Source organism: Colobus angolensis, unplaced genomic scaffold, assembly GCF_000951035.1.
Source record: "Colobus angolensis palliatus isolate OR3802 unplaced genomic scaffold, Cang.pa_1.0 Scaffold24, whole genome shotgun sequence".
NCBI lineage: Eukaryota > Metazoa > Chordata > Mammalia > Primates > Cercopithecidae > Colobus > Colobus angolensis.
In genome coordinates this window covers 12,794,605-12,820,340 of record NW_012115599.1, presented here as the reverse complement: position 1 = coordinate 12,820,340, position 25,736 = coordinate 12,794,605, and the positions used below count along the sequence as shown (strand labels likewise).

Below are 25,736 nucleotides of genomic sequence, written 5' to 3'. Positions count from 1 at the left end.
GCCCGCCACCACGCCCAGCTAAGTTTTTGTATTTTTAGTAGAGACGGAGTTTCACCGTGTTAGCCAGGATGGTCTCGATCTCCTGACCCCGAGATCCATCCGCCTTGGCCTCCCGAAGTGCTGCGATTACAGGTGTAAGCCACTGCACCCGGCTGAGAGGCATTTTTTAACAGATTCTTTATTTTTCTCTTTTCCAAGACAGAGTCTCTGTTGCTCAGGCTGGAGTGCAATGGTGCTATCACAGCTCACTGTAGTCTTGACCTCCTGAACTCAAGCAATCTTCCCACCTTTGCCAGCAAAGTAGCTAGGACTACAGGTGCATGTCACCATGCTCAGCTAATTTTTAATTTTTTTTGTAGAGATGGGGGTCTTCCAATATATTGCCCAGGCTGGTCTCAAACTCCCGGGCCTCAAGCGATCCTCCTGCCTCAGGCTCTCAAAGTGCTGGAATTACAGGCATGAGCCACTTTGCCCGATCGTATTTTATTTTTTTTTTTACAGCAGTTTTAGGTTCACAGCAAAACCAAAAGGAAGGTACAGATATTTCCCCCACATATGCACAACCTGCCTATCAACACAATGCACCACAGTGGTACTATTTGTTACAATCAATGAGCCAACACTGACATGCCATTATCACCAAAATCAATAGTTTATGTTAGGGCTCACTCTTATGTTGTACATTCTATGGGTCTGGACAAATGTACAATGACATGTATCCCCCATTATATTAATATATCAGGCGGGGTGTGGTGGCTTACGCCTGTAATCCTAGCACTTCAGGAGGCCGAGGTGGGAAGATCACAAGGTCAGGAGTTCCAGACCATCCTTACCAAAATGGTGAAACCGCATCTCTACTGAAAATATAAAAATAAGCCATGCGGTGGCGCACACTTGTAATTCCAGCTACTCGGGAGACTGAGAAAGGGGAACTGCTTGAACTCGGGAGGCGGAGGTTGCAGTGAGCCAAGATCATGCCACTGCATTCCAGACTGGGCGACAGAGCAAGACTCCATCTCAAAAAAAAAAAAAAAGTGGTATTTAGAATACTTTTCACTGCCCTAAAAATCTGTATTCTGCCTATTCATCTCTCCCTGCCCCCAGTTCTGACAACCACTGATCCTTTTACTGTCTCCGTAGTTTTATCTTTTCCAAAATGTCATCGAGTTGGAATTCGACAGTATGTAGCCTTTTCAGATCAGCTTCTTTCACTTGGTAATATGCATGTAAGGTTCTTCCATGTGCCTTAATGGCTCATTTCTTTTTAGTGCTGAGTAATACTCCATTGTCCAGGTGTACCACAGTTTATGTGTCCACTCACCAACTAAAGGTCTTCTTCATTGCATCCAAGTTTTGGCAATTATAGATAAAGCTGCTATAAACATCTGTGTGCAGGTTTTTGTGTGAATATAAGTTTTCAACATCTCTGGGTAAATACCAAAGAGCACAGCTGCTGACGGGAGGGTAAGAGAATGTGGCTGTACCATTTTGCATTCCCACCAGCAGTGAATGAGAATTCCTGTTGCTTCATATTCCTGCCAGCATTTGGTATTGTTGGCGTTTGGGATTATGGCCATCTTAATAGGTGTATAGTGATATCTTATAGTTGTTTTAACTGGTATTGTCCTGAAAACATATAATGGTGAATATCTTCTCTTAAGTTTTTATATGCCATGCCATCTGTGCATCTTTGGTGAGATGTCTGTTCAGGTCTTTGGCCCACTGTTTAACTGTTTTTTTTTCTTGTTTTTTTTTTTTTTTTTTTTTGAGACGGAGTTTTGCTCTTGTTGCTCAGGATGGAGTGCAATGGCGCGATATCGGCTCACCGCAACCTCCACCTCCCTGATTCAAGCTATTCTCCTGACTCAGCCTACTGAGTAGCTAGGATTACAGACATGCACCACCACACCCAGCTAATTTTTGTATCTTTAGTAGAGACAGGGTTTCGCCATGTCAGCCAGGCTGGTCTTGAACTCCTGACCTCAAGTGACCCACCAACCTCAGTCTCCCGAAGTGCTGGGATTACAGGTGTGAGCCACCTCGCCCAGGACTGCATGTAATTCTTTTTACGCTTTTTTTTTTGAGATGGAATCTCACTCCAAATATTGTTTCTGTCACTCAGGTTGGAGTGCTGTGACACAATCTCGACTCACTGCAACCTCTACCTGCCGGGTTCAAAAGATTCTCCTACCTCAGCCTCCCGAGTAGCTGGGACTAGAGGCGCACAGCACTATGCTCAGCTAACTTTTGAATTTTTACTAGAGACGAGGTTTCACCATGTTGGTCAGGCTGGTCTTGAACTCCTGATCTCAGGTGATCAGCCCGCCTCAGCCCCCTAAAGTGTTGAGATTACAGGCGTGAGCCACTGTGCCTGGCCTTTTTACACATTTTTGAAATTCAATCTGCTAATATTTTGTTGAGGATATGTGCATCTAGCTTCATGAGAAATTTCCTGTAATTTTTGTCTGGTTTGGTTATTAGGGTAATGTTGGTCTCACAGAAGGAGTTAGGAAGTATTCCATTTGCTTCTATCTTCTGAATGAAATTGCAGAGAATTAGTATAGGCTGGGTGTGGTGGCTCACACCTGTAATCCCAGGAAGATTGCTTGACCCAGGAGTTCAAGATCAGCTTGGACAACATGGCGGAATACCATCTCTACCAAAAGAAAATTAGCCAGGTGTGGTGACACAGGCCTGTAATCCCAACTACTTGTGAGGCTAAGGTGAGAGGATCATTTGTGCCTGGGAGACGGAGGTTGCAGTGACCTGAGATCACTGCATACCAGCCTGGGTGACAGAGCAAGATTCTGTTTCAAAAAATACATAAAAAGAGAATTAGTATAATTCTTCATTAAATGTTTGGTAGAATTCACCAGAAAACTCATTTGGCCCTGGTGCTTTCTGTTGCAGAAGTTTAATTACTGATCCAGTTTCTTTAACAGACAAAAAAGCCTATTCAAGTTGTCTATGTTTTCTTGAGCAAGCTTTGGCAAATTGTGTATTTCAAGGAATTATTCCATTACATCTAGGTTATCAAGTTTGTGGGCACAGAGTTGCTCGTAATATTTCTTAATTATCCTATGTTGGCCATGCTGGTCTTGAACTCCTGGGCTCAAGTTATCCTTCTGCCTCAGACTCCCAAAGTGCTGGGATTATAGGCGTAAGTCACTGTGCCTAGCCTCAATATTTAAAATATTTCATTCCACTCTCTTCTTGATTGCATTTCTGAGGAGAAATCATATATAATTCTTACTGTTACTCCTCCATAGGTAAGGTATTTTTTCCCTTTGGCTTCTTTCAAGATTTTTCTTTATCTTTGATTTTCTGCAGTTTCCGAGTATGATATGCCAGATGTCATTTTCTGGGCATGTCATTTTCTGGGCATTATCCTGCTTGGTGTTCTCTGAGCTTCCTGGATCTGTGATTTGATGTCTGACATTAATTTGGAGAAATTTTCAGCCATATTGCTTCAAATAGTGTTTCTGTTCCTTTCTCTACTATCCTTCTGTTATTCCCACTATGCGTTACGTTACGCCTTTTGTAGTTGTCCCATAGTTCGTGGATACAGCAGTCCTCCCTTATCCATGGAAAATAAGTTCCCAGACTCCCAGTGGATGACTGAAAGTATGGAAAGTACTAAATCTTATATATATGATGTTTTTCCCATACCTACATACCTATGATAAATTTTGACTTATAATTAGGCACAGTAAGAGGTTAACAATAACTGATAATAAAATAGAACAATTTCAACAATATGCTAGTATCACTACTCTTGCATTTGGGGGCCATTATGAAGTAAAACAGGAGTTACTTCGACTCAAGCACTGCAATATCCCAACAGTTGATCTGATAACCAAGATGGCTACTAAGTGACTAACAAGTGAATAGTGCATACACGTGGATATGCTAGACAAAGGGATGATTCATATCCTGGGCAAGATGGAATGCCCCTGAGAATGGAATGCAATTTGAAACTTAAGAATTGTTTATTTCTGGAATTTTCCATCTGATCTTTTCAGACTGTGGTTGACTATGGGTAACTGAAACCATGGAAAGTGAAACTGTAGATAGGGTGGTGGGAAGGTTACTGTATTCTGGTTTTTGTTTTGTTTTGTTTTTTAAATGGAGTCTCACTCTGTCGCCAGTCTGGAGTGCAGTGGCGTGATCTTGGCTCACTGCAACCTCCGCCTCTTGGGTTCAAGCGATTCTCCTGCCTCAGCCTCCCGAGTAGCTGGAACTACAGGCGCGTACCACCATGCCCAGCTAATTTTTGTATTTTTAGTAGAGATGGAGTTGCACTATGTTGGCTAGGATGGTCTCGATCTCTTGACCTTGTGATCTGCCTGCCTCGGCCTCCCAAAGTGCTGGGATTACAGGCGTAGCCACAGCTCCTGGCCCTGGGTTTGTTTTTATAAGCAATGAGGTCTCACTATGTTGCCCAGGCTGGACTTGAACTCCTGGGCTCAAGGAATGTTCCTGCCTCAGACTCCCAAATAACTGGGACTACAGGCACACATCACTGTACCTGGCTTGTTCTATTTTTATTCAGCCTTTTCTCTCTTTTTCAGTTTTGGAATTTCTATTGACATATCCACAAGCTCAGAGATTTCCTCAGTTGTGTCCAGTCACTAACAAGCTCATCAAAGTCATTTTTCATTTCTGTTAATGTTTATCTCTGGCATTTTGATTCTTTCTTAGAATTTCCATCTCCCTGCTTACATTATCCATCTGTTCTTGCATGTTGTCTACTTTTTCCATTGAAGAACTTAGCATACTATTTACAGATTTTTAAAAAAATTCCTAGCCTAATAATTCCAACATGCCTGCCAAAACTGATTGTGATGCTATTCAATTTCTCCAAACTGTGTTTCCTGCTTTTTAGTATGCCCTGCTGAAAGGTAGACAGGATGTACTGGCTAAAAGAAACTGTAGTAAAGAAGCCAGTAGTAACATAATGGTAAGGTGTGATTAGGTTTCAGTCTTTTGGTGAACCTACACTCCTGGACTATAAACTTCACCAGTGTTTCTGAGTCCCCCATCCCCCCATCTTTTTTTTTGAGACAGGGACTCACTCTGTCACCCAGGCTGGAGAGCAGTGGCGCGACCTTGGCTCACCACAACCTCCACCTCCTGGGTTCAAGCCATTCTCGTGCCTCAGCCTTTCGAGTAGCAGGAATTACAGGTATGTAGCATCACGCCCAGCTAATTTTTGTATTTTTTGATACAGACAGAATTTCACCAAGTTGGCCAGGCTGGTCTCAAACACCTGACCTCAAGTGATCTACCCACCTCGGTCTCCCAAATTGCTGGGATTACAGGAGTGAGCCACCATGCATGGCCTAATACATTTTATTACTTGCCTACTATTTATATATCTTGCCCTATCCCAGCAAAAAGAAGTATCTACTCAGAGAAACAGAAAGAACATTAGTGGCTGTCAGGGGCTGCAGGAAGGGAGGAAAGGGGAACGACCGCTTAACAGGTATGAGGTTTCCTTTGGGGGTGATAAAATACATTGGAATCAAATAGAGATAATGGTTACACAACACCATAAATGTACTAAGTAACACTAAACCGCATGCTTTAAAATGATTTATTATTACGTGGATTTTACCTCAATTAAAAAAAATCCATAATAGTTTATAGTTAATAGTAATCTAGTGGAATGGTATGGAATTACTAAAAACTGTGTTTTTGAAAGTATTTAATGTTAAGGGGAAGAAGTTCTAAAACATTAGTGAATGGCAGAAAAAAGTAGGTTACATAAGGATATATAGCACAATACCATATTTAAACAACAAGAAGTTTTTTGCTTTTAATACATGGATTTTAAAAAACTATGTGGAAATGCATACATTAATAGTGTTTAGGTCGGGCGCGGTGGCTCACGCCTATAATCCCAGCACTTTGGGAGGCTGAGGCGGGTAGATCACTTGAGGTTAGGAGTTCGAGACCAGCCTGGCCATCATGGTGAAACCTCGTCTCTACTCAAAACACAAAAATTAGTCAAGCGTGGTGGCGCATGCCTATAGTACCAGCTACTACGGAGGCTGAGGCAGGAGAACAGCGTGAACCTGGGAGGCGGAGGTTGCAGTGAGCCAAGATCGCGCCACTGCACTCCACTCTGGGCAACAGAGCGAGACTCCATCTCAAACTAAATTAAACTAAACTAAACTAGACTAGACTAGACTAAACTAAACTAAAAGCGTTTATATTTGGATGGCAGAACAAATGTTTCCTTTTCTCTTTAGACTTTATTTTCTATAATAAATCATATATTTCTTTTTATCAGAGCAAATACATTTTTTTTTTTTTTTGACATGGAGTCTTGCTCTGTCGCCCAGGCTGGAGTGCAGTGGTGCAATCGTGGCTCACTGCTGCAAGCTCCACCACCTGGGTTCACGCCATTCTTCTGCCTCAGCCTCCTGAGTAGCTGGGACTATGGGCGCCCACTACCACGCCTGGCTAATTGTGTGTGTGTGTGTGTGTGTGTGTGTGTGTATATTTTTAGTAGAGACAGGGTTTCACTGTGTTAGCCAGGATGGTCTCGATCTCCTGACCTCGTGATCTGCCCTCCTCAGCCTCTCAAAGAGTTGGGATTACAGGCGTGAGCCACTGCACCCGGCTGGAGCAAATACGTTTTTAAAACAATTTAATCACAAGTAACTAATAAGTTTAGCAATGTGACTAAGTCTTCAACTAAGAGAACAAAACATAAAGTGATACAACTAAATTCAATAATTTCAACATTTCAATAATTATATTAAATGTGAATGGTCTAAACACATCAATTAGAAAATAGAGATTGTTAGAATGGAGGAAAAAATAGATTCAACTACATGCTATCTATAAGAAACTCCAAATAAAATGATACATGTAGGTTGAAAGTTAAAAGATAAAGACCTTGTAAACACTAGTCAAAAGAAAGTTAAAGTGGCTATACTATTATCAAAAGTCTTCAGAGCAAAGAAAATTATCAGGGAAGAAAAGGGATATTACACATTAATAAATGGGTAATTCACCTAAAAGATAATCCTAATATGTTATATACCTAACAACAGAGCTTCAAAATACATGAATTAAAAACTGATAACTGAAAGGAGAAAAAAAGTAACAACACAAATCCACAATTGTAGCTGGACCTTTCAACACTCCTTTCTCAGTAATAGATAGAACTAGTAAACAACAACAAAAATCAACAGATATAAAGGAATTGAACAACAAAATCAACCAACTGGATTGAACTGACATGTATAGAACACTCATCTCAACAAAGCAAAAGACACATGCTTTTGAAGTACACATGGAATATTGACCAAGAGAGAGAACATCTCCTGAGTCATAAATACCTTAATAAATGAAACAAAAAATCAAATCAGCCAGTGTGGTAGCTCAAGTCTGTAATCCCAGCACTTTGGGAGGCCAAGGTGGGAGGACTCCTTGAAGCCAGTAGTTTGAGACCAACTGGGACAACAAAATAAGACCCTCTCTCTACAAAAAATAAAAAGTAAAAAACAAAAAAAAGCGCGCCTATAGTCCCAGCTACTTGGAAGCTGGGCAGAGTGAGACCCTGTCAGAAAGGGAAAGGGAAAGGAAAGGGGAAAGAATGGAAAGGAAAGGGGAAAGAATGGAAAGGAAAGGAAAAAGAAAAAAGAAGAGAATAGGAGAGGGGAAGGGAGGGGAGGGGAGGGGAGGCAAAGACGAGGCGGGGAGGGAGGGAGGGAGGGAAAGAAATCATACAAAAGATATTCTCTGACCACAATGGAATTAAACTAGAAACTATTAACAAAGCTGGGAGCACATGCCTGTAATTCTAACACTTTGGGAGGCAGAGGCAAAAGGATTGCTTGAGCCCAGGAATGAGACCAGCCCAGACAAGTGAGCAAGACTCCATCTCTACAAAGTAAAAATAAAAATTAAAAATATATTTTAAAAAAGAAACTAACATTAAACAAGATAAAAATGTCAACGTTTGAAAACTAAACAACACACTTCTGCATAATCTATAGGTCAAACAGGAAGTCTCAAGAGAAATTAGAAGATATTTTCAGCTGAATGAAAATAAAAACACATTTCTGCATTCACTGCAGTGTCTAAAAATTTTAAAAAAATACATTTCAGAAGTTGTGGGATTCAACTAAAAGCAACACTTAGAGGAAAATTTATAGTACTAAACATTTATAAATGAAGGTCTCAAAGCAATAATCTCAGTTTCTACCTTAAGAAACGACAAAATAAATCAAGAAGGAAGGAATTAATAAAGAGCAGAAATCCATAAAATTGAACACAGAATGGAGAAAAACCAATGAAACCAGAAGGTGATTCTTTGCAAAGACCAAGAAAATTGGGAAATCTATCAAAAGATAGAAAAAGAAGACACACAAACTATCAAGAATGAAAAAAGGGATTATCATCAAACACAGATGTTAAAAGGATAAGATGATACTACAAACAACTCTATGAACATAAATTCAACTTCCTTGAAATTTCCCAACATCACTCAGGATGAAATAGATTACCCGAATAGACCTATAACTATGAAAATAAATTTAACTAGTAATTGAAAACCTAAACACCCCCAGGTTCAAATGGTTTTGCTAGAAATTCTTTAGAAGAATAACACCAATTCTATACAATTTCTTACAGAAAAAAATGGTACAACATATCAGCCAGCATTCACAGAGCTGCACTGCCCAAAAAAGCAGGCCACTGGCCACATGTGGCTATTTAATACTTGGGATGTAGCTACAGTCACATATTGAAAAAATATTTTGGCTATATTCAGCTAAATAAAATGTATTATTAAACATTTTTTAAGTCCTCAAATAAGGCTCAGGTCAGAAATAAAATTTACTTTCATAATCACTTCTGATTTCTAAACATATAAGATAAATTATGAAAATAAAAAGTAAAAATGACTGTGAAATCTACTGAACCAAAACCAAACCACTTTAGAATTACATTGTTTTCAAGATCATGTCAAAACAAACTACAAGCAAAACTCTTAGAAATCTGGCCGGCACGGTGGCTCACGTCTGTAATCCCAGCACTCTGGGAGGCCGAGGCAGGTGGATCGCATGAGTCTAGGAGTTTGAGACCACCCTGGGCAACATAGCAAAACCCTGTCTCTACTCAAAATACAAATTAGCTGGGTGTAACAGCGCGCACCTGTAATCCCAGCTACTTGAGAGGCTGAGGTGGGAGAATCACCTGAGCCTGGGAGGTCAAGGCTACAGTGAGCCAAGATCGTGCCACTGCACTCCTCCAGCCTGGGCAATCAGAGTGAGACCCTGTTAAAAAAAAAAAAAAAAAAGGGAAAGGGAAAGGGAATGAAAGGAAAAAGGAAAGGAAAGGAGGGAGGGAGGGAGGGAGGGGGGGAGGAAGGAAGGAAGGAAGGAAGGAAGGAAAGAAACTCTTAGAAATCTTTTTTTTTTTTTTGAGACAGAGTCTCGCTCTGTTGCCCAGGCTATAATCAATGGCGCAATCTCGTCTTACTGCAACCTCCGCCTCCTGGCCTCCTGGGTTCAAGTGATTCTCCTGCCTCAGCCTCCCGAGTAGCTGGGATTACAAGTACCCGCCTTCCTGCTCAGCTAATTTTTGTATTTTTGTAGAGATGGGGTTTCACCATGTTGGACAGGCTGGTCTTGAACTCCTGACCTCTGGTAATCCACCCGTCTTGGCCTCCCAAAGTGCTGGGATTACACGTGTTAGTCACCACGCTGGGCCTGGAAATCTTAAGAGGAAGCTGGCAGGATATTAGTTACTACAAAGCGAAATCCAGACTGGACATAGTGGTTCACATCTGTATTCCCAGCACTTCGGGAGGCGAACAGGAAGAATTGCTTGAGGCCAGGAATTATAGATCAACCCTGGCAATGCAGTGAGACTCCCGCTCCACAAAAAAGGTTTTGAAAATATTAGCCAGGTAGGTAGTCCCAGCTACTTGTGAGACTGAAGTGGGAGATTGCTTGGGCCCAGGAGTTCAAGGCTACAGAGAGCTATGATCCTCACACTGTCCAGTCTGGGTGATAGAGTGAGACACTCTATCTCAAAATAAATTAAAAAATAAAGTAAAGTAAAGCAAAAAAAAATAAAATAAAATCAAAACAAAATAAAAAAAATCCAGAGGCCAGTAGGCTCACAACATTCCTTCTTGGGGCTGAATGTCCAACACTGACATTTCCTTTGTAAATAAAGGAAAGTATAAGCTCTTTAACAATAAAAGGAGAAAAATAAAAAGCTAAAGAAATATTTTTTCAAAATAAAAATCACAGAACAAACTAATGAATTTCTAACCAAAAAATATCCTTACCATTTCAAGGTAAAACCCATTACATCACTATAAGGCTGATGTCAAACCATCATTACAGGAACAGAATGCAGTCTGCTTTTCAGTGAGAGATTATCTTCTTCAAAGATCCCCAGGCTAATGTGAGGTTTCTAAGAATGAAGTTATGACTACATTCTGAACAGTAATTAAGGAATATAAACTGCATCAAAAACAAAGCTATGAGATAAAAGTTTAAAAGCCTGCCCTATACATTAAGATACCAATCACCATTATGTTAAAAAATAACTACACATTAGTTTTATAGCATATACTGATAATTTGAATAAAAGTCAATTATGCTTACTTCCTCATTTATAAGAAACATATTCCAGTCCGATCTAGGGGCAAGTGTACACAATGTCACTTACTAAAAACTCCCATCACACAACAATTCAGTGAAACCTTAAGAATTTCTTACCTGAAATGGTTTCAGCACATATGTCAACATATTTTTTTTGTAAAGAGAAAACACACATATCTAAGTTTTAAGTATTACTTTTTTATTCATTTTTAATATCTCTGAAATCAAGATGGATCATCTAACTAATATGTTCATTTAATATGGCAGTGGCTCTACCTCTCTCCCCTACAAGGAAAGTAATCATTAAACCAAGGATGCATATTAAAATTACTGTCACTTCAGAACTGGGGAAGTGCAGTAAGTTCTATTTGCAAATGTTTTACTCTGACAGGGCTATATTCCCTAAATAAGTAAAACACTTTAACTAGACCTGGCCTAAGCTATAGTCCTTACTAATGCATATATACAAAAAAGTTAAGGATTATATTAAGATACAAATTATGCTGAAATATGTAATCTTTAAAATGGTCAATGGTTTTACAACTATTTATTTTCCTTTTAACAGTAAGTATGCTAGTATTTTAATACAGAATTGTACTTGATTTTTAAAAATCTTTAAGGAAATATCACTACTCCCTTAAATTCAGAATTTCTGGAATCCAACATTTCAGACTAAAGAAGCTTCTGTTTAACAGAAGGGCGCTGGCTACCATGAGTAAAAAAGATGCAGCCTTCAAATTATATTTTTGCCCTCTACCAAATCCTTTTCTATACATGTGTATGGTGTGTTGAGGAGTAAGAAAATTAATTATAAAGCAAACATCATTAGCACTGACAGCACACATTAACACTACTCACAGCCGAGTGACAAGGCAGTGTAAACATTTGATACTTTACTGCCTGGACATGCAATATCTTGTTAATTACTACACTTTACAAAGGATCACTATTTCATCTGATTTTTAAATTTTTGATGGCCCACAGAAGGTTCAAGACCCACATATGCACATTTTAGAGGTTAATCTGAACAGTACAGCCATTCCACATTGTTGTTAAACTGGTCTCACTCTGTCGCTCAGGTTGGAGTACAGTGGAACGATCTTGGCTCGCTGCAACCTCCGCCTCCCAGGCTCAAGCAGTCCTCCCACCTCAGCCTCTCAAGTAGCTGGGATTACAGGTGTGTGTTACCATGCCCGGCTAATTTTTTGTATTTTTGGTAGAGATGGAGTTTCACCACATTGCCCAGGCTGGTCTTGGGCTCCTGGGCTCAGGCAATCCACCTGCCTTGGCCTCCCAAAGTGCTGGGATTACAGGCGTGAGCCACCATGCTGGGCCTTCACAGTGCCTTTGACTCACACAGAACTATCTGGAAATGACCACCAACCAACCAATCACCACCACCTGCTGGCAGTGCAACCAATGGCAGGTTTCCTTCTTCAAAGCTGAAATAGCCTATCATCTCGTAACATAACATTTTAAAATTTCAGATCTCATTTACATTTTGAAACATTCCTTCTAAAACATTTTCCATACAAGTCACAGCTTAGGCGAGCATTTCACTTATCAAAAATGATATTTGGCAGGTTGCTGTGGCTCATACCTGTGATTCCAACACTTTGGGAGGCTGAAGTGGGAGGACTGCTTGAGCCCAGAAGTTCAAGAGCAGCCGGGCCACTTGGCAAAACCCTGTCTCTACAAAACAAAAACACAAACAAAAACCCATGCCTGTGGTCCCAGTTACTTGGGAGGCTGAGATGGGAGGACTGCTTGAGCCCAGGAAGTTGAGGCTGTAGTGAGCCATGATCACACCACTACATTCCAGCCCGGGTGACAAAGCAAGACACTCTCTCAAAAAAGAAAAAAACTCAAAAATGAAATCTTATTTTCAAGGGCTACTCATATTTCTGGTATTAGAGAATTCTAGAGATCAGAATTGAAACAATGAGCATCTTATGGAGGATCTTCTAGAAGCAGATGAAGCCTTTCTGAGTTCAACATAAAAGAACAATGTTTTAAATGTGGGGTTAATAAGCAAAAGGGCAAGATAACTGGGAGAAATGTCAGGCAGAATAGCATGTGAGTAGAAGATATCATTGATTCTAGTATGAAGAAGTTTGTATGAAACCACAGCTTCTTTTATAACATGATGTTAACTAAAACATAAGCAAGAAATAAGGAAAGAAAGTCTCATATTACCTGGTTAGGGAGGACATGCTATAAAATGGAGAAAGTAAAGGAAGAACTTACAAAGGTTTGGGAAATAAACAGTGTAGCTTATATAGTGCACCCAATAAGTTTCCTAACATGTGGGACATATTATGGTTTAGGACCTTCATAAGGGGAGCTTCATTTCTAAACTCTGAGAAACCAAATGAATAATGCATAGGTTATTTACTCGACATGTGAAATGTCCCTAGGGACCCATGTGAGGTATTTAACAAGAACTACTTCAAGTAGTGGAATCCCCCTTAAGCACGAGATAACCAGACTACACTTGACTTAGCTTATTTCACAACTAGGACTCTGAGAGTTAGAGGAAACCATCATGGTACAAGGTAAATCTCTCCTTTGGAAATCTGGAAGGCGGCACTCTTAGTAGGAGATGAAGCATATTACTATCAGCATCCAGGCTAAAACAGGGACAATCACTCAAGCTGCTTACCCTTTGACCAGAGTCCAACGTCCTATAGAACTGAGTATCTTCTAGCAGGCAGGAACTCTCTGGGGAAAACTGACACCCAACTACCTAAGAACAGGCCTGTCAATCTCAACTTCACCTCAATGCCCACTCACTCTGGAAGTAGAGAGAGGACTTCGGGACCACATACTCCATCCTCACTAAACTCTAACAAGTATTAACATCCTAGAACCAGTTTCCTTCTGAACCCCAATAGTAGTGACAGCCAAATTAATGACAAAGATAATAAAATTACTTTTGTTAATTTATAACTATAATTCATAACTAATTTACAACTTTCACTAGATCTTAAGCCTCTCTGGTCTTTAGTTTTCTCATCCATAAAATGCAGCTCATACTTCACAAGGTAACATATGCAAAAAGCCCAAAATAATACCTGACAAATAGTAAGTACTAGACTTTGTTAGAACTTTCTACTATTTGTTAGTATTTGCTACTTAGATAAAAGCTAAGAAGCTAATCCTTCGATGGGGTGGATTGGGAAGGGGTATCAAAGTCGAGGAAAAAAAAGATAAAATGCTAGGGCTTGAAAATAAATCTGCCAAAAATCAGATACTTATTAGTCTTAGACCTAGCAAGGTAGAGATTTGTGTGGTGGCGGACAGTGTTTATTATCAAGATAAACAGGTGAAGCCACAGATCTTTAGTGGGAGGAGGCCAGAGATCTTGTAATATGCCCCACACAATAAAGAAGTGTCCACACCACATGCCGAAAGCACGCCCACTGAGAAACTCTGAAAGAGCGCAACGAAGCTGAAACAGGGTGAAGGAGACCTTTTACAGGAGACCTGTAAATGACTGAATACAGCAAAAATTCTTTGTAAGAGGAAACATGAACTGAAACAATCTAAGAGTTAAAGGGAGTGGGTTGGGCGCAGTGGCTCATGTCTGTAATCCCAGCACTTTGGGCAGATCACAAGGTCAAGAGATTGAGACCACCCTGGCCAACATCATGCAACCCTTTCTCTACTAAAAATACAAAAATTAGCCAAGTGTGGTGCCACGCACCTGCAGTCCCAGCTACTTGGGAGGTTGAGGCAGGAGAATCGCTTGAACCCAGGAGGCAGAGGTTGCAGTGAGCTGAGATCACGCCACTGCACTCCAGCCTGGGTGACAGAGCAAGACTCTGTCTCAAATAAATGAATGAATGAATGAATGAATGAATAAATAAAGGGAGTGGATTCTTTCTAAAGAAGACCATCTAAAGATTACAGAAGCAGCTGGGTGCGGTGGCTCATGCCTGTAATCCCAGCACTCTGGGAGGCTGAGGCAGGCAGATCACGAGGTCAAGAGTTCAAAACCAGCCTACTCAACATGGTGAAACTTCACCTCTACTAAAAATACAAAAATCAGCTGGGTATGGTGGCAGGTGCCTGTAATCCCAGCTACTCGGGAGCCTGAGGCAAGAGAATCGCTTGAACCCGGGAGGAGGAGGTTGCAGTGAGCCAAGATCACGCTACTACACTCCAGCCTGGGCAACAGAGCAAGACTCCATCTCAAAAAAAAAAAAAAAAGAATTATAGAAACAACCACCCCACCAAAAACAGAAACCTCCAAAAAGCAATCTTTTGCTGTTAAAACAGAAAATTTGTCCAAGTTTGTACCTAGGCAACAGAATTCCACAGTCCATACTCTTAACCGCTATATTACACTTGATAAGCTAGTAAGCCATGTGAGCCAATCATGGTTATTATGGCAGTTTATTTTTTTCCCTGTGCTTATGGCTAAGGTTTTATACATAATCTATTCACTTTCTGTTACTGATACTAGGGTATGTTTTATAACCAATAATAATTTGAATTCAATGAAATACAGTGCTTTATAAAATGGAATTAAACTGTTCACTGGAGCAGATAAAGGTTGGTAAACTATACCGCACAGAGCTCCAGCAGTCACCCCAGACACACAAGGACTGGGAAACATAGGCCCAAGGAGGCCTCCAACTCAATTGAAACATTTCATTTTTATCCTTTCCCATTTTACAAGAAGGCATTCATATATACTTCTGTCAAATAAAAGGTTCCATAGCTTAACAAAAATGCTTGAAAACTACAAAATCAAATGAATTATTAAAATCCCTTGAAGGCATTAGATTCCACAAAGTCCTGAGAAACAACTTACAGACTATAAGACCAAAAAAGGGTTTTTAAGTTAAAATTAGGGGTTTTAAGTTAAAAATGTAATGTTTTTGCCCCAATCATCTTCAACAAATTCATGGTGGGTAAGCATAAAATTAAATTTAAAAAAAAGAAAATGAAAAAATTCATGGAAAATGAGTATTACGAAAAAACTATGCATGGATTTCAATTTTTTTTTTGCATCAAAATAAACTCATACTAGCTTATTATAACAAATCTGAACAGCATCTAGTTTGAGGCACCAAGGAGAAGACATCAGTTCAAAAAAAAAAAAACCCTATCAGAGCAATATGAATTTTGCTAAAATTGAAGCAAGGGCAAACATCCAATTCATAGTGAAGTTTGAATCCACTATGGAAGATCACTGATGCTTTACAAAAAGTTTACGGGGGCCGGGCGTGGTGGCTCACGCCTGTAATCCCAGCACTTTGGGAGGCCGAGGCGGGCGGATCATGAGGTCAGGAGATTGAGACAATCCTGGCTAACACGGTGAAACCCCATCTCTACCAAAAATACAAAAAATTAGCTGGGCATGGTGGCGGGCGCCTGTAGTCCCAGCTACTTGGGAGGCTTAGGCAGGAGAATGGCATGAACCCGGGAGGCAGAGCTTGCAGTGAGCCGAGATTGCGCCACTGCACTCCAGCCTGGGCAACAGAGCAAGACTCCGTCTCAAAAACACACACACACACACACACACACACACAAAGTTTATGGGGACAATGCCCCAAAGAAATCAGCAGTTTATGAATGGATAACCTGTTTCAAGAAGGGACAACATGACGCTGGAGATGCCCACCCATAGCAGCGGACCATCCACATTAATTTTGGAGGAAAAAATTAATCTTGTCTGTGCTCTAACTGAACAAGAGCCAATGATTAATAGCAGAAACAACAGCCAACACCACAGACATCTCAACTGATTCAGCTTACACAGTTCTGACTAAAAAATTAAAGGTGAGCAAACTTTCCAATCAATGGGTACCAAAACTGTTGAACCCAGATTAGCTGCAGACAAGAGCAGAGCTTTCAATGGAAATCTTAAGCAAATGGGATCAAAATCCTGAAGTATTTATCAAATAACTACAACAGGAGATGAAACATGGCTTTACCACTGTGACCTTAAAGACAAAGCACAATCAAAGCAATGGCTACCAAGAGGTGGAAGTGGGCCAGTTAAAGCAAAAGTGGACCAGTCAAGAGCAAAGGTCATGGCAACAATTTTTTTTTGGCTCCTCAGGGTATTTTGCTTGTCAACTTTCTAGAGGGCCGAAGAATACTAATAGTGTTTTGAGAACGGGGCATAGTGGCTCACGCCTGTAATCCCAGCACTTCAGGAGGCTGAGGTGGGAGGACCACTTGACTCCAGGAATTGAGACCAACCTGGGCAACATAGGGAGGTCTCATCTCTACCAAAAAAAAAAAAAGTATGATGGCACATGCCTGTAGTCCCAGCTGCTTGGGAGGCTGAGGCAAGAGGATTGCTCGAGTCCAGGACTTCGAGTCCAGTGAGCTATGATCGTTCTACTGCACTCCAGCCTGGATGACCAATGAAAAAAAAAAAAGGAAAGAAAGAAAGAGAGGCCAGGTGCAGTGGCTCATGTCTGTAATCCCAGCACTTTGGGAGGCCAAGGTGGGCAGATCACCTGAGGTCAGGAGTTCAAGAACAGCCTGGCCAACATGGTGAAACCCCGCCTCTACTGAAAATACCAAAAAAGTACCCAGGTGTGGTGGTGAGTGCCTGTAACCCCAGCTACTCAGAAGGCTGAGGCAGGAGAATCGCTTGAACCCGGGAGGCAGACGCTGCAGTGAGCCGAGATCATGTCACTGCACTCCAGCCTGGGCGACAAGAGCAAGGCTCCATCTCAAAAAAAAAAAAAAAAAGTACGTCTGTGTGAGTTAGTTTTAAGAAAGTCAGCCAAAGCTTTAGCAGGAAAAGATCTACTCCACTATGAGGTCCTGCTCATTCCTCTCATCAAGCAAAGGCAATTTTCTAACAGTTTCCATGGGAAATCATTAGGCATCCACCTTACAGTCCTGATTTGGTTCCTTCTACCTTTTTTGTTTCCTAGTCTTAAAAAATCTTTAATGGACACCCAGTTTTCTTGTAATAATAACGTAAAAACACCTGCATTTACATGGTTAAATTCCTAGGACCCTCAGTTCTTTGGGGATGGACTAAATGGCTGTTTTCATTACTTACAAAAGTGTCTTGAACTTGATGAAGCTTATGCTGAGAAATAAAGTTTATATATCTTATTTTTATCTTATTATTATTATTTTTTTTTAATATGAAGCCTTCACTCTGTCATCCAGGCTGGAGTGCAGTGGCGTGATCTCAGTTCACGGCAACCTCTGCCTCCCAGGTTCAAATGATTCTCCTGACGCAGCCTCCCGAGTAGCGGGATTACAGGTGTGAGCCACCTGCCCAGCTAAATTCTGTATTTTCAATAGAGATGGGATTTCACTAGATTGGCCAGGCTGGTCTTGAACTCCTGACCCCAAGTGATCTGTCTCCCTCAGCCTCCCAAAGTGCTGGTATTACAGGCTTGAGCCACTGCACCCAGCCTTTACTTTTATATTTTAATTCCGTTTTTCCAAGACCTTTTTAAAGTCCCCTCATATTTATACTCAAACTACTTTTGAATTTGAGAGAGTTGCTATGAGTATAAAATGTAATGTCCCACATAGTGATAATTATTTTAAATTTAACACTAAAAACACACACACATAAAACAAGACTAGCGTTCTTAACCACTAGGGAACATTGATAAGTAGTATTTTTTCATCAAAGGGTTTTTTTTTATTTTTAAGTCATGTATATTGTCTTCTTCTCCCCTTAAAAATGGTGGCATGTATTTAAAAAATTTACTAAGTAGCCACTCTCCATTCTGCATTAAGCTCAACATTTCTGAGAGTTACAAAGATAAATCAGACACCTGTCACCTTCAGTTTTAAAGGTGACATGAGACATTTATCAAACTAAATGGGTAGAAAGAGGTAAAGTGCCAAGAGAAGAAACAAAGGAGTGAGAAGTGAAGAGCTAATATAGAGGAGCTCAGCTGTGGGAGAAACCACTTCCAACCCCAGGTGAGGGGATTCTTATCAGACACTGCCTGAAAATGGGGTCCTACAGGGAAGGGACAAATAATCTCTCTGCATTTTGATATGTGATTATTCAACTATTCAACAAATTGTTCACAATTTCATGGGATAAAAATAGGACAAACAAAACAAATACCTAATATACAATGTGTTAAATATAGTAACAAGCATGTGCATGATATTAACGAAGGGGAGGGATGAATTTTCTTAGGGTAGTGGAGAGAGTAGGCAAGGGGGAGGAAGCAAGGAGGAAAGGTGACTCGGGCAGGGCCTTGAGGATGAGCAGCAATTTGATGAAATAAAAGGATTATTTCAGGCAATGAGAGAAATGAGCAAGGGCAGGGAGAAGTGAAAGCATATGGCATCTTTGGGGACTGACTGTTGTGGAGTTAGGGGATAACTGAAGATGGGAGTGAAAATGAGGCCAGGCCAGATCGTGAGCTTTATATCCTGTGCCAAGGAGTTTAGCTTCATTACAGTAGGTATGAAGGCTTTAGGCAAAGAATGATGTCACATAAGCACTATGAGACTCTTTCTAATATTAACATTTCTAAAGTTGCCACTGGCTGCAAAAACATATATGAGATCATTAATTCTAGGACTTCTAGAAATAACTCCAAAGGTCCCACTGGCCTACAGGCCATGAGTCCAGTTAAGAGCTCCCTGAAGGCAACTACTATGTACTATTTATTTGTTTTTGATCTCCAGGACATAGGATATAGTGCAACCAATAGGAATCAGTTTGTGATTAGGAATGACAGAACAAATGATGGCTCCCAGGTTTCTGACCCGATTATCTCAGGGGGTGTGCCAATGAGAAGGATATAAGGTTGGTTTTTTTGTTTTGTTTTGTTTTGAGACAGGGACTCACTCTGTAATCCAGACTGGAGTGCAGTGGCATGATCATGGTTCACTGCAACCTTGACCTCCTAGGCTCAAGCAATTCTCCCACCTCAGCCTCCCAAGGAGCTGGGATGACAGGTTCACATCACCATGCCTGGCTAATTTATTTTTATTTTTTGTAGAGACAAGGTCTCTCTGTTTTGCCCAGGCTGATCTCGAACCCCTAGGTTCATGCAATTCTCCCACTTCAGCCTCCCAAAGTGCTGGGATTACAGGCATGTGCCACCATGTCCAGCAAATATAAATTCTGTCTGGGAGATGTTAAAAGTTCTGCCCATAACAAGTTAAAACACGGGTGTGGGGTTCTGAAAAGAGGCCACTAGCTATAGATATTAATTTGAGCATCGCCGTGTATGGTATACTGGTGACAGCTGAAGCCTCATGGGTGGATGAGGTCACCAACCATGAATGGGGCTCAAGTGAGAATCCAGGAATCCCAGGGTAAAGTTGAGAATAGAGAAGGAGAAAGAACAGAGAAGAGGAAGAGAAACAGGAGAGATGTCCTATGAGTCTAAGAAAGTACATATTTCAAAAAACATGTGTAGTATGGTGCCAAATGATCATTAAAAGGTCAGCTGGTATGAAGACTGTAAACAGGCTATTGGATTTGGAAACAGGGTAGTCACTGATTAACTTTCACTGGAGTGGGGAGTGGATAAAGGAAAAATTGGGTTGAAGAGTGTATGGAAAATGTAAAAGAAGAGACAGAGAGTACAGGTCACTGCTCAAAAAATCTGGCAATAAAGAGAAGGGAGTGAGATATGTCAGCAGTTTGACAAGTAGGTTGGAAGAAGTATGCACATTTTGTGCATTATCTGTTTTATATGACTTGTGTCCAGAGATTTTGAGAACAAGGACTGCCTTTAGTACTCTTATAGCATCTACCAGCTTATATAATAAAAACAACAGCACTACTAAATATTTATTTAGAATGCAAAATATAGTACCTCGTACAGGTCACTAAATTATATTCCTAGGATAAAAGAAAGAGCACTAGACTAAATCAATTAGTCATAAAATGCAAATCATTTACCTGCATGGGGTGACTGTTAAAAAGAGGCCATGCCCTGTTATGCAATTTGACAGGCTCTGTGAGCAACACTGGGGATGTTGTAAGATGTTACCTTAGTTCCTTCACCCTGGGCTGCACAAGGACATACTCACCTCCATAGTAGAGTCCTGTAGCAGTGCACATCCGCCACTGTCCCTGATACATTCCTGCTCTGCTGGGGCTGCACATCTGGACGCTGACATCTGCAATCTCTTGGGGCTCTAGCGATCTCACCATCACCATGTTCACATGTCCAAATTGGTCTCCCCCGACATATTTAAGACAAACCCCTGGAGGCCAGGCCTCTGCCCCTGAGTTCAAGCAAAAGAAAAAAATGTTAGGCAATCAATGGTCCTATGCCGGGTGCAGTTTATTATGAAACTGTAGAAGAGGCCTCTTTCTTTTTCTCACATATATACGTAAACCTAACCACATACACCTGAGCCATATATTGTCTCACACAACTGATCAAAAGGAATTATCAGAACCAACAACCTCTGACCAATAATCTAACCCTATGAAGAAGCACATAAGGCAAAAGCAAGGCAGTTCCTCAAGACAACAAGTGTTTCAGGTGACTCCAGGGAAGGCCACACATTACATTGAATCTGTAGAACCTATGAATGATGTCCATGAAGAGCCATGGAGATGAAACACAGGCCCACGTTTAGGGGACAGCTCTCTCTACTAAAAGGTAACATATGTCCATTTTCACAGTATATCTGATGTTGCCAGTTTTTCCACAGAAACAAGAGGATGAAGCACACAAGGAGTAATTTCAATGGTATTATTCTCAACTTAAAATTGCTTTTTGCCTCAAGTATGACTTTTCTTCTGGGGTCCATAACTATAAAATACTCAAGAGCTCAAGAGACCACATGAATATAAAAGGCAGTAAAAGTTTAGACCTCAGGTGGTGATGAAAATATAAATAATGGGGTGATCTCCCCTGATAACATCAATGAACTGTGGTTGCAAGAACAATGGCACCAGCTGGAGGTACTTGCGGAAAGGACGGGAAGGAGGGTCAATCAGACGTGTCAAAGGGAGATAGATTTTTACAGAGTTACAGGTTAAATCAAACACGATTTAACCTGTAACTCTCATAGAGTAAAGAGTCGCCCAGGCTGAAGTACAATGGCACGATCTCTGGCTCACTGCAACCGCTGCCTCCCGGCTTCACGCGATTCTCCTGCTTCAGCCTCCTGAGTAGCTGGGATTACAGGCACACACCACCATGCCTGGCTAATTATTGTATTTTTACAAGAGATGAGGGTTTTACCATGTTGGCTAGGCTGGTCTCGAACTGCTGACCTCATGATCCGCCCGCCTTGGCCTCCCAAAGTGCTGGGATTACAGGTGTTAGCCACCGCACCTGGCCTAATCTTTGTATTTTTAGTAGAGATGGGGATTCACCATGTTGGCCAGGCTGATCATGAACTCCTGACCTCAGGTGATCTGCCCGCCTCGGCCTCCCAAAGCGCTGGAATTATAGGTATCAGCCATGGCGCCCGGCCAGTCCCCACTCTTGTGTACCTATTTTCATGTAACTAATTCATGAGAAATCTATGTGTTGACTAGTTCTCACTAGTCAAGCAGTATAGGCAGCCACACAGTGACTAGATGTGATCTTTCCCGTGAAGTCTCTCCAATATGCAGCAATTGATAAACTCCTTTTTAACTGTAGACAGAAACCTCTATATATCTTTTTTTGGAATATATATATTCATTATAAAAACATACCACTGTGAAAAGTTGAACATGGCAGGACTCTCAGAACAGAGGGTGCTTGTCATTTATCTGCTATCAGTACTCTAAGATGCCTCAGTTCTTTGCTCTCTAAGTGCCCAGTTCTGACATACCTGATGGCTCACTACTGGAAAGAAACCAGACAGAGAAAGGAAACCAGAGTTCCATTCCTGAAATCTCATCTCCATTATGAATGGCACCCTCTGTGCTCCTTGGGTCTTAAGCAGTAGTAGCTAAAGCAGTGGCCACTATGTTTTAGCCTACCTTCTTTTTAAAAAATTTGCCAACAAAATGTCCTAAGTTAACGCTATAAAGGGCAACCACTGCTGCTGGAAAGGTTGTGGATGATACACTGACAATACATGCAGTTTATCTTCTTCATTTCTGAGGTCTGGCAAAAGCCTATTTGTCTTGCAAGCAGAATAGTAGCTGATATGAAGCACCTTACAAAATGTCAGTCTCCTTGAAGACCAAAATCCAAGAGAAAAACTATACTACTATCATGGGGCTAAATCCACAGTTATTCTTTAAGATACACACATACACACACATACACATACACATATACCTGCAGCAGGATAATGTCTATTTTTATGAAAACCCAAAAATATGTCTGTTTTTTGAACTTATAGGAAAATAAGGTAAACCAACACTGGGTGTGAAAAAGACTTAGCTCTCCTAGGCACAACCACAAGCAGCTGAGATGACTGGGTCATCTTAGCTGTGCAAAAGGAGTGCTGCTATATTCCAGAGAAACTGAGTTAGTCGGTAAAACATTAAGTGGGTAACATTAAACACTGGCATTTGGCTAGGGTCCTGCCCTTCTTGGTACTCCAGATACCTATTAGTTCTCAGTGGAGTATTTAAAGAGCCTCTGGGAAAAAAACTGGAAGACTTATCCACCAACAACTCTGAAGTGTTCATTGGCTATGAAGTGAAAAACCAATCATCTGCCTTCTGAGCGTTATCAATGATACATATAGTTCTTATAGTCACAACTGTTAGGTCAAACAACTCTGAAAACGTCAAAGATAATGATGTTTGATACAGAAGGAAGGGAAATACAATGAGTTGTCTGGACTACACTAAGCATACCTGAAATCTGAATTCGAGAGGTATAATAGAACTGGGCTCCAAATTAAGTCTTAGTTGCAAACTGGATTAATGGAGGATAGATTTCTATCTAAAGAAAAGAAAAACTAATCCACGTTTTATGACATTCCTAGTTAAGTATCACAATCAAGTATATAATTAAGGCTGTAATTCTCCAGATATGAAATATCACTTTATTTTTTAAAATAAAGTAAAAACAAAATAAAACAAAAAACCTGTCATGTTACAATTTTGAGATGGTAGCAAGCATAACAAAAATCAAAAGTCCAACAGTCCCAGAAATCCTGGGACTTAGTAAGTATATACAAGTATAGAAATAGTCTGGAGACAGTAAGGAATATCCAAATAGCAATGCAGAAGACAAACCTTAATGATGATCTCCTTTTTAACCCTTATAAGTGTGGACACTGCATTTCATATTAAGCTCCATGAAAGCAGAAACCTTCATCAATCTTGTGACCATTTCTCCCTTGTACCTAATAAAGTGACTGGAACATAATAAAATGTGTTGAATGAAAGAAGCAAAATTATCTTCTCTAGAATCATACTGAAGAGAAAGGTTGAAAGCTAACTATTTTAATGCACTAAAAGAAAAATGGAGGAAATAATCGTTCTTTCTCAAGTTCTTTTCCCATCCCTTTAATTCACTTCTATGAAGTTCAAAAAATAAAGACAACTCCGGATCAATATGCCCAAGATACCCTCTCATATGACAATCACAAAAATTTCACCAAAGTCTGAGAAACACTAGGGTTATCATAACATGCTCGGCTTAATATTCACTACAATTGTACAACAGAGCACTGAGAAGCTCTAGGTGCTGGTAAAGAGAATTCTGTCTACTCATATTTTTAGAGGGACAGTTTCAAATTTTCATTTTAACTCCCAAGTTTCCTGCTCAGGTTTACTAAGCTTCCAATGCTTCCACAGTGACAGAAGTCTGAATCCTAGAATTCTGCATCTATGTTATTAAATGTCTCAGTTCTGTTTTTGCAAATCTAATAAAGGACTTAAAAATACTAGGAGTTTAAGTTTATTTATTTCTATTTATTTATCTTATTATTCATTTATGAGACGGAGTCTCACTCTGCCACCCAGGCAGGAGTACAGCGGCGCGGTCTCGGCTCACCACAACCTCTGCCTCCTAGGTTCATGTAAGTCTCCTGCCTCAGCCTCTCGAATAGGCAGGATTATAGGCACCTGCCACCATGCCTGGCTAATTTTTTTGTAGTTTTAGTAGAGATGGGGTTTCACCATGTTGGACAGGCTGGTCTTGAACTCCTGACCTCAGGTGATCCACCGGCCTCAGCCTCCCAAAGTAGTGGGATTACAGGGTTGAGCCACCACGCCTGGCCAGGAATTTAATTTTAAACAGCGTGTGACGTTTGCCTTCTTCGGGGAAAGCTATTGGGACAACTATATGAGGTTCCTATCAGCCTCATCTGTGGTATATTTGAATGCCCAGTACGCCTAAAACATGACAAGACAGAAGTGCATGAAAATTATTATTTATGTAGCTCTTTCAGTGAGTGTTTATTTCTTAGGAAGGTTATGAATGAGAGTAAGACAGCCAGAGGAAAAATTGCCAGGGCCTGCCCTACTTCTATGTTACTACTCTATTTACAGAAAGAACTCAGGCCAGATTAGGATGACACCAAAGAACCTGTGCACATGCATGTTCTTCCTCTCTCAAATAACATGCCTGATACTCAGTTACGCGTGGCCGGATTCTCCTTAACCAAATGGAAAACCTCCCATTTATAGATATAAAACTACTCTACAGCTGGGTGGACAACTTCCAGAAGAAGAGAAAACCTATTTATTCAAAGCACCTTGAAAGATAAAATCTCTAGCAACTGCTACCTCACCTTTCAAGATCTGTTCAGGCACAAGAATGCCCTTTCACACAAGGAAAGAGATTCAGAGGCTGTTTTAAACTGAGGTTACAAAGCAAACGCAGAGGGGAAAAGCAGTCAGGCCCACCAATAGAGATTTTTGTAAGTCAACATGAAAGGTAGGCTTTGGGGGTTCTGATTTGACATTCTAACTACTGCATATCAACCTCCCCAAGCTCCCCATTAGCCCAAGTAACAGTCTAGTAAGTAAGCAGATATATCAAGAGGCTTTCTGAAATACAAAATGATCAGTCTGCCACAAGATGGTATTTAAAACATTTCAACAGTACTCTAACAACTTTCAGTATTTAAAAACACTGAAGAGCTCACAGAAAGCCAGGCCATTTTCACTGTTTTCACTATAAGTAAACAAGGTACTGGCTTCACTTTAAAATAAACAAATAAAACTTGAATAAGTCACACTTTCCAAACAAACCTCATTTATTTAAAAAA

The 25,736-nt window shown here is 40.6% G+C and overlaps 1 protein-coding gene across 3 annotated transcripts in view; it reads right to left on the bottom strand.

Moving 5' to 3' along the window:
* The window catches only part of LOC105514202 (chromosome unknown open reading frame, human C6orf106), a 127,287-nt gene that overhangs the window by 40,802 nt on the left and 60,749 nt on the right, over nucleotides 1-25,736 (bottom strand). For 2 of the 3 annotated variants that reach the window (XM_011945410.1, XM_011945409.1), the window contains one exon: nucleotides 20,640-20,837. The exons of the other annotated variant lie outside the window; for it this stretch is intronic. In XM_011945410.1, coding sequence (XP_011800800.1) covers nucleotides 20,640-20,837 — 198 coding nt within the window. The remainder of the gene's footprint in view (nucleotides 1-20,639; nucleotides 20,838-25,736) is intronic. 3 annotated transcript variants of the gene reach the window in all.